The sequence below is a fragment of the Colias philodice genome, chromosome 9 (assembly GCF_061535455.1).
Source record: "Colias philodice isolate Cphi_HAF_F1 chromosome 9, ilColPhil1 Martin Lab GWU primary, whole genome shotgun sequence".
NCBI classification, from domain to species: Eukaryota; Metazoa; Arthropoda; class Insecta; order Lepidoptera; family Pieridae; genus Colias; species Colias philodice.
The window spans coordinates 526,624-546,604 of record NC_143094.1 but is presented as its reverse complement, the minus strand read 5'-3'; the positions used below and the strand labels follow the sequence as shown (position 1 = coordinate 546,604).

The 19,981-nt window shown below is 42.0% G+C and overlaps 2 protein-coding genes across 3 annotated transcripts in view; both read left to right on the top strand.

Moving 5' to 3' along the window:
* The window catches only part of l(3)80Fj (lethal (3) 80Fj), a 30,463-nt gene that overhangs the window by 9,421 nt on the left and 1,061 nt on the right, over positions 1-19,981 (top strand). For both annotated transcript variants that reach the window (XM_089698794.1, XM_089698796.1), the window contains 20 exons: positions 2,436-2,566; positions 2,709-2,845; positions 2,995-3,226; positions 3,466-3,894; positions 4,094-4,222; positions 4,340-4,463; positions 4,651-4,887; positions 5,259-5,438; positions 5,805-6,094; positions 6,690-6,885; positions 7,292-7,806; positions 8,032-8,169; positions 8,452-8,604; positions 8,918-9,106; positions 9,369-9,631; positions 10,072-10,393; positions 10,778-11,008; positions 11,347-11,578; positions 11,888-12,336; positions 12,669-12,914. In XM_089698794.1, the coding sequence (XP_089554920.1) occupies positions 2,436-2,566; positions 2,709-2,845; positions 2,995-3,226; positions 3,466-3,894; positions 4,094-4,222; positions 4,340-4,463; positions 4,651-4,887; positions 5,259-5,438; positions 5,805-6,094; positions 6,690-6,885; positions 7,292-7,806; positions 8,032-8,169; positions 8,452-8,604; positions 8,918-9,106; positions 9,369-9,631; positions 10,072-10,393; positions 10,778-11,008; positions 11,347-11,578; positions 11,888-12,336; positions 12,669-12,914 (4,823 nt within the window). The remainder of the gene's footprint in view (positions 1-2,435; positions 2,567-2,708; positions 2,846-2,994; positions 3,227-3,465; positions 3,895-4,093; positions 4,223-4,339; positions 4,464-4,650; positions 4,888-5,258; positions 5,439-5,804; positions 6,095-6,689; positions 6,886-7,291; positions 7,807-8,031; positions 8,170-8,451; positions 8,605-8,917; positions 9,107-9,368; positions 9,632-10,071; positions 10,394-10,777; positions 11,009-11,346; positions 11,579-11,887; positions 12,337-12,668; positions 12,915-19,981) is intronic.
* On the top strand, positions 14,667-19,893 carry LOC149485542 (uncharacterized). The gene has a single exon (XM_089698537.1). The coding sequence runs from the start codon at positions 14,698-14,700 to the stop codon at positions 19,891-19,893; it is 5,196 nt and encodes a 1,731-aa protein (XP_089554663.1). The 5' UTR covers positions 14,667-14,697.

Here is a 19,981-nt window from a genome sequence, read left to right as displayed (position 1 = left end):
TACAAATTTTCCTTATCTATATAAATTTTCCTAACATATAGAAATTTTCCTGACTTATAGAAAATTTCCTTGTTTATAGAAATTTTCCTGACGTATAGAAATTTTCCTGGCGTATAGAAATTTTCCTGGCTTATAAACATTTTCCTGACTTATACAATTTTTCCTTATCTTTATAAATTTTCCTGGCATATATAAATTTTCCGGACGTATAGAAATTTTCCGGACTTATGGAAATTTTCCAGCTTATAGAAAATTTCCCGACTTGTGGAAATTTTCCTGACGTATAGAAATTTCCCTGGCTTATAAAAATTTTCCTGACGTATAGAAATTTTCCTGCCTTCAATTTTCCTTTCTTATGGAAATTTTCCTGGCGTATAGAAATTTTCCTGACGTATAGCAATTTTTCTGTCTTCAATTTTCCTTTCTTATGGAAATTTTCCTGACGTATAGAAATTTTCCTGGATTATAAACATTTTTGCGGCAAAGAGAAATTTTCCTCACGTATAGAAATTTTCCTGGCGTATAGAAATTTTCCGGACTTATGGAAATTTTCCAGCTCATAGAAATTTTCCTGGATTATAAACATTTTTGCGGCAAAGAGAAATTTTCCTCACGTATAGAAATTTTCCGGACGTATAGAAATTTTCCGGACTTATGGAAATTTTCCAGCTTATAGAAAATTTCCCGACTGGTGGAAATTTTCCCGACATATAGAAATTTTCCTGGCTTATAGAAATTTTCCTGACGTATTGAAATTTTCCTGCCTTCAATTTTCCTTATGGAAATTTTCCTGGCGTATAGAAATTTTCCTGACGTATAGCAGTTTTCCTGTCTTCAATTTTCCTTTCTTATGGAAATTTTCCTGACGTATAGAAATTTTCCTGGATTATAAACATTTTTGCGGCAAAGAGAAATTTTCCTCACGTATAGAAATTTTCCTGGCGTATAGAAATTTTCCTGACGTATAGAAATTTTCCTGACGTATAGAAATTTTCCGGACTTATGGAAATTTTCCAGCTAATAGAAATTTTCCTGGATTATAAACATTTTTGCGGCAGAGAAATTTTCCTCACGAAAAAATATATACTCACGAAAAACTATAGAAATTTTCCCGACTTGTGGAAATTTTCCTGGCGTATAGAAATTTTCCTGACGTATAGCAATTTTCCTGTCTTCAATTTTCCTTTCTTATGGAAATTTTCCTGACGTATAGAAATTTTCCTGGATTATAAACATTATTGCGGCAAAGAGAAATTTTCCTCACGTATAGAAATTTTCCTGGCGTATAGAAATTTTCCTGACGTATAGAAATTTTCCTGACGTATAGAAATTTTCCGGACTTATGGAAATTTTCCAGATCATAGAAATTTTGCTGGATTATAAACATTTTTGCGGCAAAGAGAAATTTTCCTCACGAAAAAATATATACTCACGAAAAACTATAGAAATTTTCCCGACTTGTGGAAATTTTCCTGACAGAAATTTTCCTGACGTATAGAAATTTCCCTGGCTTATAGAAATTTTCCTGACGTATAGAAATTTTCCTGACATGGAAATTTTCCTAACGTATAGAAATTTTCCTTGTTTATAGAAATTTTTCTGGTGTATAGACATTTTCCTTTCTTATGGAAATTTTCCAGCTTATAGAAATTTTCCCGACTTATGGAAATTTTCCTGACTTATAGAAATTTTTCCTGCCTTATCGTAATTTTTCTGTCAATCGAAATTTCCCTAACTATTGTTAAAATCATTTTTCTAATCTTCCTAAAATTGGAAATTTTTACGACTGATTAAAGTAAACCACCCACCTATTCCCACCCACATCCCGTACGCTATGCTCTCTATCCACAGGCCTCGCGTGCGCAGAATGGCTCAGTATCTGCATAGCTAGCGAACGTATAAACTCGCCCGGTCGTTGGGCGCATTCACCAGGGCCCTGGAATAATGGAATTATTATTAATTTCATGAACAATATCATCATCATCATTTTTATTGAAAACAATATTCATATATTTTTCTTTGCCCGCGGATTCCCCTGATGTTAAATTCGCATTAGTATGAGTCGTTTCACCGTTGTCAAAAGTTACCCATGGCCATGTCACATTAATACGAATAAACACACTTTCGCATTTATAATATTATTAGAGGTCCGCCCCGGCTTCGCTCGTGATACATATTTCGCAATAAAAGGTGGCCTATGTCCTTTCTCGGGTATCAAAATATCTCCATACCAAATTTCATGCAAATTGGTTCAGTAGTTTTGGCGTGATTGAGTAACAGACAGACAGACAGAGTTACTTTCGCATTTATCGTAACTACGTGTGTGTGTTTTTAAAAATATATTTCGTTTTTCAATTTGTTATTCGTTACTTCTTTCTACCAAACTTAAACAATTAGTCCTTCGAGTCCTATATAATCCAATGTATTTGCCACAGGGTCGAGCAGCGGTCGCGTGGCGGCAGCATGCACGGTGGCACTACTAGAGACAGCACAGTGCGCTGCGCGTGCGCCGCTCTCACGGGATGACGTCACTTGCCTGCTTGCTGCTCTGCAGAGCCCCGCTGAGGTGATGTATAACGTCTATTAATTGTGTTTTTGTCGAAATAAATCTGTTTTTAAGTGTAGTGTTTTGTGTTGCATTTCATTTCTGTTAGTAGTAATATGATGTAAATTTCTGATTTATTATTTGACTGATAATTGTTGTATAGGTGGTTCGTGATGCGGGATTACGCGCTTTGGGTTGCGTGTCTGACCGCTTACCGTCATTCTTCGAAGATGAAGATTTTGCACTTGAACTCACCAAGAGACTGTATATTGCCACATTTGACATCTCCGAAGATAACAAGTATGTTTAATTTTCCATTTTTTTTTTCCACTCTTTTGGTAATAATTGGAAAGTCAATTTAATTTCTCTTTCTTTCTTGCACCGTCTTATTTCACGAAGCCGGTTCTTGAATGATGTTCTGTATACTAGAAACTTTGTTCATTTCGCAGGAAGCTAGCGGAGGAGCTGTGGGACCGCTTGCCGGCGGCGGACACGCTGGTGCAGCACGGAGAGCTGGAGATGATGAGCGTGCTGCTGCACGAGATCCAGCACCCGTCGGAGCCGGTGCAGCGAGCAGCAGCTGCAGCACTAGCTGCTCTGGTGCCGCGCGCCGCCCGTCCTGATGCTGCTGCCGCGGAGCTGCTGCAGCGCCTGCACCACGTGTACGACGACAAGCTGCCCGTGAGTGTCTTCCACTGCCACGAGCTGCAAGCGACGAACGTGTTGGCAAATAACTATTTATAGATCAGCAGATTTAAGAAAATCGTTAAAAACAATATCAGCGGAATCTATTGTCTATGCCATACAGTCTATTAGTTTATCCACCACCACCCTAGGAAAGGATTTTCCTTTAGGAAAATCAAAAACTATCTATACAACTTATTGATCAAAATTCAAATCTTACTTATTCCATCCAATAGTTAATCCCGGCGAAACTGGACCAATTCGGGCACGAGACAGAAGCGGCAGTGGACAACTGGGGCAGCCGGCGCGGCGTGGCCCTCGCCCTGCGAGCGCTCGCCCCCTGCCTCCGCGCCGACGTGGTCTCCGAAGCCATGAGCTTCTTTGTCCAAAAATCCCTCGGGGATAGAAACGAAACGGTCCGCTCTGACATGCTCAACGCTGCAATGGCCGTGGTGGAACTACATGGAAAGGAAACTATAAGCACGCAGTTACCCGTGTTCGAGAAGTTCCTGGATAACGCGCCCAAGTCTGGAGGATATGATGATGTGCGGCAAAGTGTGGTGCTGCTCGTGGGGTCGCTGGCGAGGCACTTGGAGCCCACGGACGCGAGGGTCAAGCCCATCACGTTGAGGCTCGTCTCTGCACTATCTACGCCTAGTCAACAGGTCAGTCATGGCTTATAATTTAGAAAATATATTAAACATCACTTATAGCGATTACAATTATAGTGTAGTGTTTTCAGAAGATAAACGAATATGTAGATGATCATTGCCACTCACGTTATTGTTGGCTCTTTGTTGACTATTCAATTGTTCTAAAAGTTGCATTATATTTCAAATTATTATTTCTTACATTCCTCTATAGGTACAAGAAGCAGTGAGCAATTGTCTTCCGCACTTGGTGACGTCACCAGCGTTGGAGGGTGAAATACCCGCAATCATGAACAAGCTTATGAAACAGCTGCTGACCGCTGAGAAATATGGTGACAGGAAAGTGAGTAATATATCAATTTTAACAAATATTATGTGAAATTATTTTTTTTTTCTAACAATTTTAAGAATATATGTCGAGCTAGATAATAACTTAATCATCTGTTTTTATTCATTTCAGGGCGCCGCGTATGGTATAGCTGGTATTATAAAAGGATTGGGAATTTTGTCGCTGAAACAACTCGACGTTATGGGAAAACTCACTGAAGCTATACAAGAGAAGAAGAATTTCAAGTACCGAGAGGGTAAGTTCTTATTGTTGTAGATAACACAATAAAAACTTGGCTATATGATCATATTTTTGGCTTTTTTCTTTCTTAATATTTTGTTCTAATCTATTGGTCCTTCGAGCCGGATCTTATTTTAACATATGTCACGTTGTACAAAAATTAGTTAGTAAACATCCTAATTAAATGTTAACTGATCCTCCAGGCGCGCTGTTCGGCTTCGAGATGCTGTGCTACAAGCTGGGGCGGCTGTTCGAGCCGTACATCGTGCACGTGCTGCCGCACCTGCTGCTCTGCTTCGGCGACAGCTCGCAGTACGTGCGCGCGGCGGCCGACGACACGGCCAAGCTGATCATGAGCAAGCTGTCCGCGCACGGCGTCAAGCTGGTGCTGCCCGCGCTGCTGCAGGCGCTGCACGACGACAACTGGCGCACCAAGGCTGGTGAGTGTGTGCCGACTGCCGCGCTGCTGCTGTTCAAACATCATCAGCGAAACCTTCATTAAAAAGAAAAGAAGCTATGAAGCTAGAAGCTATGCTGTCTTTAAAATGAAATAAAACCTTCAATTCCGTTTGTTCCCTATCGGATAATAACCTATTTGCTAAATCATACTCATAACTGTTGGCATGGTCAAAAATTTGATGGATGACCATTTTTCTTTACAGTTGCTCTTTACCTTATCTTATTTGTACGTATCCAAAGTATTGTGTCTCCAACTCGCCCTTGACCTTTTTTTTCCATGCAAAAATCCATATTTGCTAGGCACTGATATTCTAGGTTAAAATTTGAGCCTTATAGTTGTATCCCTATTCAGGATCCATTGAACTGCTCGGTGCAATGGCGTACTGCGCCCCAAAACAGCTATCCTCCTGCCTCCCGTCCATCGTGCCCAAACTGATCGAGGTGTTGAGCGACTCGCACATGCGTGTGCAGCACGCGGCCGCGGAGGCGCTCAAAGTTATCGGCTCCGTTATACGGAACCCGGAGATTCAAGGTATGTGTGATGAATGTGCTTTTAGTTTCTTGAGGTTATATGTAGGCGTAGTTTGTTATTTGCTGTAAATTGTATTCCAAATTGTGACAGAAAACTTCAGATATAGGTAAAGTTAATGTTAAATATCCTCAAATGCTGATTTTGAAAGTAGTGTGTAAAGATCCTGTCATATGGAGTGTAGGGATAAGTCATTTCTATAAAAAGCAACTCACTTTCTTTACATACTCAAGTCTATGCATTTAATATGTAGAAGTAACGTTACTTTGTCCTATGTAAAGTATTAAAAAACTTAAGCGGTAAAAACTACACTAATTATTTATTATCTACTGTATATCAACTAGCGATAACACGTATTTCTCCCAACAGCAATCGTGCCAGTACTACTCCAAGCGCTACAAGACCCCTCAAACAAAACATCCGCGTGCCTCCAAACACTATTGGACACGAAGTTCGTGCACTTCATCGACGCTCCATCCCTGGCGCTGATCATGCCGGTGGTGCAGCGAGCCTTCCTCGACAGAAGCACGGAGACCAGAAAGATGGCTGCCCAGATCATTGGCAATATGTACTCGCTGACTGACCAGAAGGATCTGATGCCGTACCTGCCGAATATCATACCAGGGTTGAAGAGCTCGCTACTGGATCCTGTGCCGGAGGTGAGATTCGTAATTCATTTTACACTCAATGGTTTAAAACTATCTAGCTAATTTATAAAGGTTTAATTCACAAATAATCGTGTGCCGAGCATATGGTCAGAAGTGAAACTGCTTTTGAAAGATTCAAAGATTCCATATCGTCGCCTTACTCCATGACGTGACGGTATTACCATGACCATATCACACTTTAAAGCATGTCAATTGACATCATAATGTCTGGACATATTGGTTACTTACATTAGTTAGCTCAAACTCAAAACTCAAACATTCATTTATTCAATTAGACTACTATTTAGTAGCACTTTCGAATCGTCATTACATAGTATTTTTAACATTTACCACCGATTCGGAAAGCAGTATCTATGGAGAAGAATCGGCAAGAAACTCCAAACTTCCAGCTTATAATAAAAGTGAGCAGATATTTTAAAAACTGCATGAGAAATCGTTTTCTATCCCAGCATACTCTTTATGCAAATGCTTGCAAATTTTACCGTATTTATTTCACTTTTATTTGAACATAGTTGTAACGTTATCACAATTTTTATCAACTAAGCTAACAACCTTTATTTAAAAATGTTCTTTAATAAATCCACAGGTTCGTTCAGTATCCGCGCGAGCACTGGGCGCGATGGTGAAGGGCATGGGCGAGAGCAGCTTCGAGGAGCTGCTGCCGTGGCTGATGCACACGCTCACGTCGGAGTCCAGCAGCGTGGACCGCTCGGGCGCCGCGCAGGGGCTCTCCGAGGTGGTCGCCGGCCTGGGAGTGCACAAGCTGCATAAGATCATGCCTGGTATGAGACCAAATTGACCTACATTCTCATACTCTCGATTATATTAGATATAGACAATTCGAACTCGAAGGACCAAAAAATCCAATTGTTTTTGTGTTTGGCCTCTTGATAGGTTTATATTTATTTCTATGTTCTTATAAAGTACATGAATACACACATTTCACTTAAAAGAAAATATACCCGTACGTAAAGACAAACATGTAATTAATCGTGTATTTTACGTCTACTTTCAAGTGGTAGATGAATTTAATTTAAAGTATTAATTTACTTTATAAATAATAATGTACTTTTATTGTTGAAACTATTATCACTGCAGATATCTTACACTTAAATTGCTTAACTATATTTATTATTTATAATGAAGAGAAATGTCATGTTAATATTGCACATTGACCATCTCTTACAGATATTATAGCGACAGCCGAGCGCACAGACATAGCACCACACGTAAAGGACGGTTACATCATGATGTTCATCTACATGCCGGGCGCCTTCACCGACGAGTTCACCCCCTACATCGGCCAGATCATCAACCCCATACTCAAAGCCCTTGCAGATGAAAATGAATACGTGCGAGAAACCGCCCTGAAGGCAGGACAAAGAATTGTCAACTTATACGCAGAATCTGCCATCACTTTACTATTACCAGAACTTGAAAACGGACTTTTCGACGACAATTGGAGAATCCGATACAGTTCGGTCCAACTTCTGGGTGACCTGCTATACCGTATTTCTGGAGTGTCCGGTAAAATGAGCACGGAAACAGCGTCAGAAGATGACAATTTCGGTACGGAGCAGTCGCACAAGGCTATTATTAATGCCCTGGGACCAGATAGGAGGAATAGAGTATTGGCTGGGTTGTATATGGGCAGGAGTGATGTGGCGCTCATGGTCAGACAGGCTGCTCTGCACGTGTGGAAGGTAAATATTGAGTTTTTATAGGCAGTCTTTTATTAAAAGGTCATTGATTCATTGTGCTATGAACAACTTGTGTAGAATTTTTTACAAAAAATGTCACCGACTTGCCCTCTATGAACATTATTGTTTATAAATTCACCATTGTTATTCGTTTCGTTCCTAATTATTATATTGATAAATATTTCTTGGTTTGCCTGATTATAGCAATAATTTTACCTATCTTTCTAGGTGGTAGTAACAAATACACCAAAGACGCTGCGCGAGATTTTACCAACGCTGTTCAGTTTATTACTGGGCTGCTTGGCTTCTACCAGCTACGACAAACGGCAGGTCGCTGCCAGGACACTTGGTGATTTGGTCAGAAAGGTGAGTGCTCATTCTAGATATACTTTTCAATAGGAATTTTATAATTTAGTTTTTAATTAAAAAAAAAAAGGTAATTCGAAATGTTGTTTGTATGTAATTAAGCTGTTTCATGTTTCTTATTGTTAAATAGTTTCAACAAATTATAAAAAAAAAAACTTTTATAAGTTAGGTCACTATTCAGAGTGAAATATTTTATATTTGCTTTATTAAATGACTTTTTTTTAATTTAGTGAAGTATCAATACTAATTATTTACTATATCAATGACTGTTTTTCCTCACAGCTAGGAGAGCGCGTGTTACCTGAAATAGTTCCAATCCTAGAGCGTGGTCTACGTTCAGACCGCGCCGACCAGCGCCAAGGAGTGTGCATCGGTTTGGGAGAGATCCTGGCTTCTACATCTAGAGATGCTGTTCTTAGTTTTGCTGATGGATTGGTAAGAGTTCTTCATAATTTATCTATTTATTTTTTCCTTTTAATGATCAGCCCATAACCAAACAGGGTATCAATTAAATTGAGCATAATTGTCATAGCAGTTCGTTTGAGATTGAGTCATGGTTCAATCTTGCAAGTTCGTTGCAGCTTCTACAGAAGTCCAGATTTTTGTTATTTTTTCACACAGATAAATTTAATTAAAATTACATTCAGCAGATTATTATTTTTTAAGTATAAATAGTGGGATTTTTTACGAATATTTTTTGTGTCCAAAAAATGTTTTTGCTTATTTTTTGGCTTTTTTTCCCGTCCAGGTGCCGACAGTCCGCACGGCGCTGTGCGACGAGCTGCCGGAAGTGCGCATGGCGGCCGCCCGCACGTTCGACAGCCTGCACGCGACCATCGGCAACAAGGCGCTGGACGACATCCTGCCGCCCATGCTGGACGCGCTGCACCACCCCGACCCGGCCGTCGCGGACGCCACGCTGGACGGGCTGCGGCAGGTAAGAACTAAAAAATTGTGAAAAAACACTTTAAAAATTTGTTGCTATTTGCCCGCACGTTGGGTGGTCTCCAACAGGTATATCGCTAACATGTTCATAGTCAAATGTTATTTGAAAATACGATTCACTCAAAAATCTTTTTTTGCATTTCAATAACGGTTTTAAATTTCTTTCACAAAATGGCACTGAGTTGATCCTATTCTTAGTTGAATCGTATAGTAAAACAAGAATCTACATCAATAAGTATTATATGTGTGTGCAGATAATGGCGATCAAATCTCGCGCCGTGTTACCGTACCTCGTGCCCGTGCTGACGGGGACCGGTGCGGGCGCGACAGTGGACACGCGCGCGCTGTCCGCGCTGGCGGCGGCGGCCGGCAACGCGCTGGCCCGCCACCTGCCGCGCGTGCTGCCCGCGCTGCTGGCCGCGCTGCGGGCGGCGCGGGGCAGCCCGCACGAGGCCCGCGAGCTGGACTACTGCAGGGACGCGCTGCTGCCCGTTACGGACGATGCGGGCGTGCGATGGTGAGTTGTACACGTACATTATAAACGCATTTTAAAACGAAAGTATAGTTCAATGAAATGTGTTGTTACTAAATCACTTTTAATGGGAATGTATTCAATTGTTATTTTTTAGCTTTATTTTTCTATGTGGCACAATGGCACATGTATAAAACAATCAACATTCTAATGTGCTGATTTTAATATTTATCACTTGTATAAAAATTTCAAATATGTATATCAAAATAAATGTGCACTCTCTTCATAAGTTCCACTTTGATTTTAAAATATTAGCTTCTGATTATGTTCATAAATTATTGATTAATTAATTTAAAATAAAATAACATGTACCTTCTTTGTAAAAGTTGAATGAATCACAGTGGGAACAAAGAACATATAATTATAATGTAACATTAATTTTTTTTCTGAGTATTATGTAACAATTAATATTGTATCGTGTGCAGCATAATCGACACGCTGCTGGAGTGCGTGCGCAGCCAGTCGGGCGAGGCGCGGCGCGCGGGCGCGGCGCTGCTGTGCGCGTTCGTGACGCACACGCGCGCCGAGCTGGCGCCGCACGTGGGCGTGCTGCTGCGCGGCCTGCTGCTGCTGTTCGCCGAGCGCGAGCGCGACGTGCTGCAGACGGCGTGGGAGGCGCTGGCCGCGCTCACGCGCACGCTGGACGCCGAGCGCCAGCTCGCGCACGTGGCCGACGTGCGCCAGGCCGTGCGCTACGCCGCCGCCGACCTCAAGGGCGACCTGCTGCCCGGCTTCTGCCTGCCCAAGGTACGCATACTCTACAGTACGAATGAAGTAGATCGCTGCATTAGCGATAAGGCCGCCTTTTTATACGTGTTTGTTTGTATGTGTTTTTTTTTCATATTGTTTCCTTGTTTTGGTGCAAATAAAGTATTTTCATTCATTCATTCATTCATTCATTCATTCAATGAATTTCAAGATGGAAAGATAAAAGGATACCTACATATAGGCCATACTTTGTTTACTTACTTTGCTATCCATTTTCACATAGTGTATCCTTTTAACATTATCATGGAATCTGTTAGAAATAAAATAAATAGTAATTGTGTGTTTTATTACAAATAATTGTTTTTTCCATTTTAAGCGTGACGCTAAGGAAAAAAATCATAAATCATTATTTTTCATGTTTAGGGTATCGCACCAATCCTACCACTATTCCGTGAAGCCATACTAAATGGATTGCCTGAAGACAAAGAGAACGCCGCTCTCATGTTGGGAGAAGTGATCAAGCTCACATCGGCGCAGGCGCTCCAGCCCTCGGTGGTGCACATCACGGGTCCACTCATCAGGATCCTGGGAGACAGATTCAATTCTAGTGTCAAAGCGGCTGTGCTAGAAACACTTGCACTATTATTGGCTAAGGTGAGTTCATATTTCCACAATCAGAGAAAAATGTGCATAAATTTATAGTAAAAAAAAAAATAAGTTCATCATTCCTATCATGTGATTACAGTTTACATACTAATATTTTTTTTATTGGTCTACAAAACTGGTTATAATGCGGAAAGCATTTTTTTTTTACTATTAGCATAATAACATGCAGTTGATTCCGAACCTTCTGGATGTAGATATAAGTAAAAATTAACTTAATCATTTAATTCAACTTTTTACAAATATGTATTTCATTTTTTTGTTTTAGGTTGTGTAAAAGTACACGATTATTGTGAATGCTTGAAATAATAAACCGTCGTTGTCGCTAGGTGGGCGTGATGCTGAAGCAGTTCCTGCCGCAGCTGCAGACGACGTTCCTGAAGGCGCTGCACGACGGCTCGCGCGCCGTGCGGCTCCGCGCGGGCGCCGCGCTGGCGCAGCTCGTGCTGATCCACACGCGCGCCGACCCGCTCTTCGTCGAGATGCACAACGGCGTCAAGGCGGCCGACGAGCCCGCCGTGCGCGAGACCATGCTGCAGGCGCTGCGCAGCGTCATCACCGGTCAGTCATGTCCCATCTCGAAGCGTAGGGCGACACGAATATATCGATAGTTTTAAACGTTTTAAGCGATGTTAATTCAGACAGATAAACATATTTATGTATTTTTTTGCAAACTTTTACACGCCGTGTAATAAAAACATTCAAGATTAAAAATCAAAACAAGAAAAAAGTATTAACTACATCGTTTTTTTAGCAATTTTTGAATTGAATTTTTTTCCTAACATTTTTTTTACGTGCAAGTACTTACATGAAGTTTTATTCCGTAACAATTTAATTACGTTTTAGTTATTAATCCAATTTTAATTGCAGGTGGTGGAGAAAAGATGTCCGAACAGTTGGCCCTGAGCGTGCTGAGCACACTCACAAGCCCGGCGCTGCTGGCGCACCCCGACGACCCGCCGCGCGGCGCCGTGGGCGGCTGCCTGGGCGCGCTGCTGCACTGCCTGCCGCCCGCGCACCGCGACGCCGCGCTGCTGCACCACGTGCTGCACGCCGCGCCCAGCCCGCACGCCGCACCAGACGACTGGCTGCTGCAGCACGGCCGCTCGTGCGCGCTCTTCGTCGCGCTCAAGGAGACGCCCGCCGCCGTCTACCGCGACCACTTCGAGGAGAAGGTCGAGAAGGCGCTGCTCGGCTACCTCGCCAGCGACAAGACGCCCATCGCCTGCAACGGCATCCGCGGCATGGGCTACCTCATGAAGTACCTCCTCGACCAGGACAGACCCATTCCACAGAACATTATGTCACAATTTGTTAGGGTGAGTTTATTTGGCTTGAGTATTGACAGTAAATTTATCTAAAAATAGCCTCCTTGGAAAGTGAATTTACTTTTCAATTGATAAAAAATGAAATGACGCACACTTATACAAAAACATCACACACTCACACAAACATCCTTTCACAAACATGCGTGCTTCAATATACAAATTAAGTTTTTCGTTGTTTTTGTATACATCAGTAATTCATGTTAATTTAAAAATCCTCTGTGTCTTAATACGGTCTTTAAGGTGACTTATGTATCAATTATTGGACTAATAAGTATATTTATTTATTTATTACATTTCATTTTAATTTATCTAATATCTCGTAGAGCATGAACCACAATAGCAACGAGGTGAAGCAGCTGATGGCGCGCGCGGCGGCGTCGCTGGGCGGCGCTCTGCGGGCTGACGGGCCGGCGGGCGGCGGGCCGGCGGGCGGGCCGGCCGACCTGCTGCGCGCGCTGCTGCCCGCGCTCGTCAACGGCACCAAGGAGAAGAACACGCTCGTGCGCGCCAACGCCGAGCTGGCGCTGCGCGCGCTGCTGCGCCTGCCGCACGACCCGCAGCATCAACAGGTAACCGAAATATATATTCCCAAGAGCAATAACACGAACATACAATATACTATTCGACTATTCTTATATTGGTCATACATTTATATACATGATGAAATTATGCTATTACGAATATCTCGCATATATTTTTTGAATCTCTGCATTTGAGTAATAAACAAATAAATTAATCAAATGCAGACATTAAAAAATATCTGCGACATTCTTGCCATTGCGTCCAGTACATCAACTCTGTACAATAACTTTTTAATTTTCAAATTAAAAATTAGATTATCTAATCAAAATAACACAACAAAAGTAACACCATGACTAAATATCAACTAAACGATTGTCTAAACCGTTGGTTTAATAGTATAAGTTTTAGTATTGTTTAGTTCCATCATTCGATAATAGATGACGCTAGTTGTAGAAGCCGTGTTTTTAAATCGCGCTTATGTTATTCTTTTGTAATTAGATATAAGCAAAATGGTACTGTAGTTCCGCATCCTCCGCAAATATACGGTCAGAGCGTTTTTGTGTGTTTTATTTCCGACTCTGGCTAGTGTGTACTACATTGCTGGTGGTACATAACATTTGGTCCTTCGAGCCGGATATTGGAGACCAGGTGGTGACGTCAGCGGCCATTGGAGGGAGCGAGAGGGAGAGCAGCCGGGACGACAGCAGCCATCGGAGGGAGCGAGAGAGAAGCAACCGGGACGTCATCGGCCAGCAGAGCGAGCGAGAGGGAGAAGAACCGTGACGTCAGCGGCCTGCGGAGCGAGCGAGAGGGAGACAACCGTGACGTCATCGGCCTGCGGAGTGAGCGAGAAGGCGACAACCGTGACGTCAGCGGCCAGCGGAGCGAGCGAGAGGGAGAAGATCCGTGACGTCAGCGGCCTGCGGAGTGAGCGAGAGGGCGACAACCGTGACGTCAGCGGCCAGCGGAGCGAGCGAGAGGGAGAAGATCCGTGACGTCAGCGGCCTGCGGAGTGAGCGAGAAGGCGACAACCGTGACGTCAGCGGCCAGCGGAGCGAGCGAGAGGGAGAAGATCCGTGACGTCAGCGGCCTGCGGAGTGAGCGAGAGGGCGACAACCGTGACGTCAGCGGCCAGCGGAGCGAGCGAGAGGGAGAAGAACCGTGACGTCAGCGGCCTGCGGAGTGAGCGAGAGGGCGACATCCGTGACGTCAGCGGCCTGCGGAGTGAGCGAGAGGGCGACAACCGTGACGTCAGCGGCCAGCGGAGCGAGCGAGAGGGAGAAGAACCGTGACGTCAGCGGCGAGCGGAGCGAGCGAGAGGGAGAACATCCGGGACGTCAGCGGCCAGTGGAGCGAGCGAGAGGGAGAACATCCGTGACGTCAACCGACTCCGGAGTACAGGTGCGAGGGAGAAGGACTACCAGTGAAGTGAAACGTGAGTACTTTGAAGTTCAATCATACAAAATTGGACCTTAAGTCCAAGAAAATAAAGTGAAGTGACGGGGAATCCATGCCCAAATTAAATTAAAGTAACTTTAAAACACTTAGAAAAATTTTCATTGTTTACATAGACTTAGAATATTTTCAATGTTTACATTGACTTAGTTTTTGTTCGTTGACTTGTATTGAATAGACACTTGTAAAATTTTGTAAAAGAATTTACCACTTATAATATTTTAGAGTTGAGGAGACAGTTTATACATGTGAGTTAGTTTTTGTTTTATGCAATTTAAATATTAAGTTAAATTTATTTATTTCAAATAAGTTTGAGAATATAAAGTCTATTTAATATTTATCTTATTGTTGTTCGGAAGTCTCTAAAATATTATAATGGAAGCATTTAATAGAATTCAAGAAAATAGTAAAGAGCTTATCTCTAAAGGTAGAGTCAATTTTAAAAAATCCCCTAAGGAAAGAATTACTGTTTCGTATGTTGAAACTCGTTTGGAATCTTTAGAAAATCAGTGGCAATCATTTTGCGATACTCATCGCCAAATTATTAGCGAGATATCTAAGAGGGAGTTAGACTCTTCTAGCTATATTAAAAATTGTGTATATGATGAGACCGAAGTACTATATGTAGATTACAAAACTGAATTGAAAGATGCTTTGATTGAATTAAAGGGTAATAGTCGGTCCGGGGTAAAGTCAAGTGATTCCAGCGAGTATCAAGAAAAATGTGTCATAAAATTACCAGAAATTTCTTTACCTAAATTTTCAGGAAAATACACAGAATGGCCTACCTTTAGAGATCTTTTTGTATCATTAATACACAATAACCATAAATTAGATGATGTACAAAAATTACATTATTTAAAGGGTCATTTATTAGGAGAACCGGAACAGCTCCTAAGACATACAGCAATAACCGATAAAAACTACACGGCTTCCTGGGCTCAGCTAGTCAACCGTTATGACAACAAAAAGTATTTGTCAAACAATATCCTAAAACGTTTGATGAGTCTAAAAGTATTGCATCATGAATCGTCATCGGCGATAAGAGAATTATTAGATAGTATGAACGAATGCTTAAGTGCTCTAAAAAACCTAGGAATTGATATTACTAGCTGGGACACAATCGTTATTTATATAATGAGTCACAAATTGGACCCTGAGTCCAGGAAGCAGTGGGAGTCCAAGGCAAATGATTGCGAAGACCTACCAACCTTGACTCTATTTAGAGAATTTTTGGAGCATAAGTTTAGGTCATTAGAGTTTTTAGACACTAAGTCAGTAAACGTAAAAAACCCTCGTTCTAGTCCCAAAGTACTTTATGTGAACAATACTTTGACGGATAGTGTTGAATCTGGTCAGTCTTATGTGGCGAAGTGTCCGTATTGCAAAGGGGCAACTCATAAATTATATAATTGTAAGGAGTTTGCGAAGTCGGACTATGATGTGAGACATAAATTTGTACAAAATAGTCGCTTATGTTTTAATTGTTTTGGTAGCAACCACTCCGTATTTTCATGTCGCCAATCCACCAGATGTAAGGTTTGTAAGCGTAAACATAATTCATTGCTTCACCCCGAAGAATCTAAAAATGTTGAGTCCCATCAAAAGAATGTGGTTGTTTCTTCAGCAACCACATCTGAACGCGATGTTGTTACGTGTTTTTCGAATGTCCGTAGTCAAGTTCTTTTGGCTACTGCAGTTGTGGAAGCGGAGTCGAATACAGGTAAGGCTAACTTTAATTTGCGATGCTTATTGGATCAAGGCTCAATGGTTTCTCTCATCACCGAATCCACGGTTCAAGCTCTTGGGCTAAAGAAAATTCCAAATAAGGTTCGTATTTCTGGAGTAGGAGGTCAGGAAGATTCCTTAGCGTCAAGATCTATGGTTGAAGTAAAAATAAGATCAATTTATAATCCCAAGTTTACCATGGTCGTTCAAGCGCACGTTCTCGGTAAGCTTACATCGTTTCTTCCATCAAGGAGAGTCAATCTGCGGTTGTGGCCAGAGCTTTCACACTTGCAATTGGCTGATCCAAAATATGAAGTCCCAAACAAAATTGATTTGTTGCTTGGTGCGGAGGTGTATGCCCAGGTACTGGAGGACGGCATGATAAAGGGTCCCCCTGGATGTCCGTTAGCACAGAAAACGCAATTAGGGTGGATATTATCTGGGCACATTCAATCAGAAATGTTAGATTCTGGAACGCACCAACAACCGAGAGTGATCGTCAGCATGCACGCTGGATGCAATGAAGATGAACTACTAAAAAGGTTCTGGGAAATAGTAGCAGAGCCATGTTTGGTAAGCAATAAAATAATGACAATCGAAGAAAAGGCGTGTGAAGAGATTTTTGAGAGGACAACTAAGAGAGACAAGGAGGGAAGATATATTGTTAACTTACCTTTCCGCCCCGAAGTAAAGCATGAATTTGGAGATACACGAAGTGTAGCGGTGCAAAGGCTAAAGAGTTTAGAGAAAAGATTTAAGAACACCGAACTCAAGAATAATTATTCGCAAGTGTTGAAGGAATATTTATTGCTGGGTCATATGGAAAAAGTACAGGAAGACTCGGAAGAGACGCGGAGACGTTCGGTATGGTTACCGCATCATGCAGTAGTCAGACCAGACAAAAGCACTACTAAGACGCGAGTAGTATTCAATGCGTCAGATAGAAGTGCTAATGGTATGTCGTTAAATGATGCCCTGATGGTTGGCCCAAGACTACAACCAGAATTACGTCATATAATCATGAGATGGCGTCTCCACCCGATATGCCTAATAGCCGACATCATAAAGATGTATAGGCAAGTAAAGCTGAAAAGGGAGCATACAGATTATCACCGAATCGTGTGGAGAGATGACAACAACGAAATCCAAGATTATCGTCTACTTACCGTTACCTTTGGCACTTCCAGTGCACCTTATTTAGCGGTCAAAGCTCTCCAACAGCTTGCAGTCGATGAGGGTGGGAGCTATCCACTAGCTGCTGCAAGACTAAAAACGGACTTTTACATGGATGATCTGTTAACCGGGTGTGATTCTGAAAAAGAAGCATTACGATTATATGAAGAAATGACTGAATTGTTAAGTAAAGGAGGTTTTAGGCTACAGAAATGGAGTAGTAATAGCATGGAGGTGATGGAAGGTTTTGAAGGAAATATAGAACAGGACAGGGAACTTAAGGAGGATGACGTGACTAAAGTAGTAGGTCTCTTTTGGAACCGCCGCACCGATGACTTTAGTTATAGAGTTCAGTTTTTATCAGCGTCGCTTCCTGCAACCAAAAGAGAAATTATAGCCGAAATTTGTCGACTGTACGATCCGCTTGGTTGGATCGCTCCATGCATCATCACTGCAAAAATATTCATACAAAAATTATGGATGACTGGATTTGGATGGGATGATAGATTACCGTCTGAACTTATTAGTGAATGGATAACTTACCGGGAGGAATTATTTCAGCTAACAAATTTCCAAATACCGCGATGGGTGCAAACACGAAGCAAAGATACAGTTGTGGAGTTACATGGGTTTAGTGACGCTTCACATGCCGCCTATGCTGCTGTGGTTTATATTCGTTGCGTTTCTGAAGATAAACAAATTAAAACTCACCTGGTAGCTGCAAAAACTAAAGTTGCCCCGATCAAGCAAATCTCCATACCTCGACTGGAACTCTGCGGTGCGGTGTTGGTAACTAAATTGTTAGTTGAAGTAGCTGAAGTTTTGAACATACCAATTTCACAGTTGCATGCGTGGACGGATTCCACCATCGTCCTAGCGTGGCTTAGTGACCATCCCAGTCGGTGGAAAACATTCATAGCCAACCGGACTTCTGAAATTCTAAATCATTTAGAACCTTGTAAGTGGTCGTATATACAGTCCAAAGAAAATCCCGCTGACTGCGCGTCTCGTGGAATACTACCTTCTGAGCTAGTTGAGAATAATTTGTGGAAGTATGGTCCGGATTGGTTAAGTAAGATTGATATTCCGTATGGTAAACCGCTTTCCATATGCACTAAAACTGACCTGGAAGAAAGAAAGATTAAAGTACATGCTGCAACTAAGGAGAACTGTGAAGATATAGATATATTTTTAAAATTTTCATCTTTTACGAAGCTGGTGAGAGTAGTCGCATACTGCAGAAGATTCCTGAAATTGAAGGATCCCGTTGAAACTCGTCCGAAATTTCTACCTTACCTTTCAGCTGAAGAGCTCCGAGATGCCACCATGTGTTGTATCCGTCAGCATCAGCTTACTTGGTACCCTGAAGAAATGAAGAATCTGAAACATAAAAACATCATTAAAAAGAGTAAAATTGACAATTTAAATCCATTAATAGATGAATTAGGAATTATGAGGGTCGGAGGAAGAATGGAAAATTCTTGCCTGAAGGATGGCAGCAAGCATCCGATAATTGTAAACGGTGACTCCTGCTTGGCGAAGTTGATTATAGCCGATGCCCACGCCAAAACCATGCACGGAGGTCCCCAGTTGACCATTAACTACATACGTTCGACGTATTGGATCACCAAATTGAAAAATCTAGTACGATTTAATATACACAAATGCGTTTCATGCGTAAGAAACGCGGCGAAGTTTCGAACTCAATTGATGGGCCAGCTGCCTGCCTGCCGAGTCACCCCTCGAAAACCTTTTTTATACTCCGGTGTTGATTACGCTGGTCCCATTAATATTCGCGTTTCGAAGGGTCGTGGCCATAAATCCTATAAAGGATATATTTGTCTCTTTGTTTGCATGGCCACAAGAGCCGTTCATATAGAAGCAGTTTCCGATCTTACTTCAGAAGGTTTTTTGGCAGCTTTCAAACGTTTTGTTGCTAGACGAGGCCGTTGTATTCAGTTGTGGAGTGACAACGGCACCAATTTTGTAGGTGCTTCTAAGGAGTTGCGGAATTTGTTTGCAAATGAGAAATCCCAACTGCCCGTTGACATTGCATCATCATTGGCTAACAATGGTACAGAGTGGCGCTTTATTCCTCCTCATGCTCCAAATTTCGGTGGAGTGTGGGAAGCAGGCATAAAGAGCACTAAACATCATCTGCGTCGCGTAATCGGCGATTCTACTCTTACTTTTGAAGAGCTGGCGACGGTCTTGGTACAAATTGAGGCGTGTCTCAATTCGCGACCTTTGTCCGTAGCTAGCTCCGACTCAGGTGATCCCAACCCGTTAACACCGGGTCATTTTTTAATAGGGGAGCCGTTGATCGTGGCTCCGGATAATAATTTTGAATACGAGAAAATTTCCAATTTGCGTCGTTGGCAGTTAACCCAAAGGATGGTGCAGCATTTTTGGAAGCGTTGGTCCCAAGAGTGTCTAACCCAATTTTTTCAAAGGTACAAATGGAAAGGCAAGGTCCCCGACATCAAGGTAGGAGACGTGGTCTTAGTGAAGGAGGACAATTTGCCTCCTGCGAAATGGATGTACGGATTGGTGGTTGAATTACATCCGGGTAAGGATAAGGTGACACGTGTTGTCACGTTGAGATATAGGGGTTCTCACATACAAAGACCGACTTCGAAACTATGTGTGTTGCCCGTTAGAGAAACATAAAAGTAAAAAGAAAATATATATGTATTATGTTAGACGTAAGTAAAGAATAAGTATTAGTTTAAAGAGATGTATTTGCTTCTATGTATTG

Bases quoted from the DNA above. Each gene is read 5' to 3' on its own strand.
- LOC149485542 (XM_089698537.1), top strand. From the start codon at position 14,698: ATGGAAGCATTTAATAGAATTCAAGAAAATAGTAAAGAGCTTATCTCT.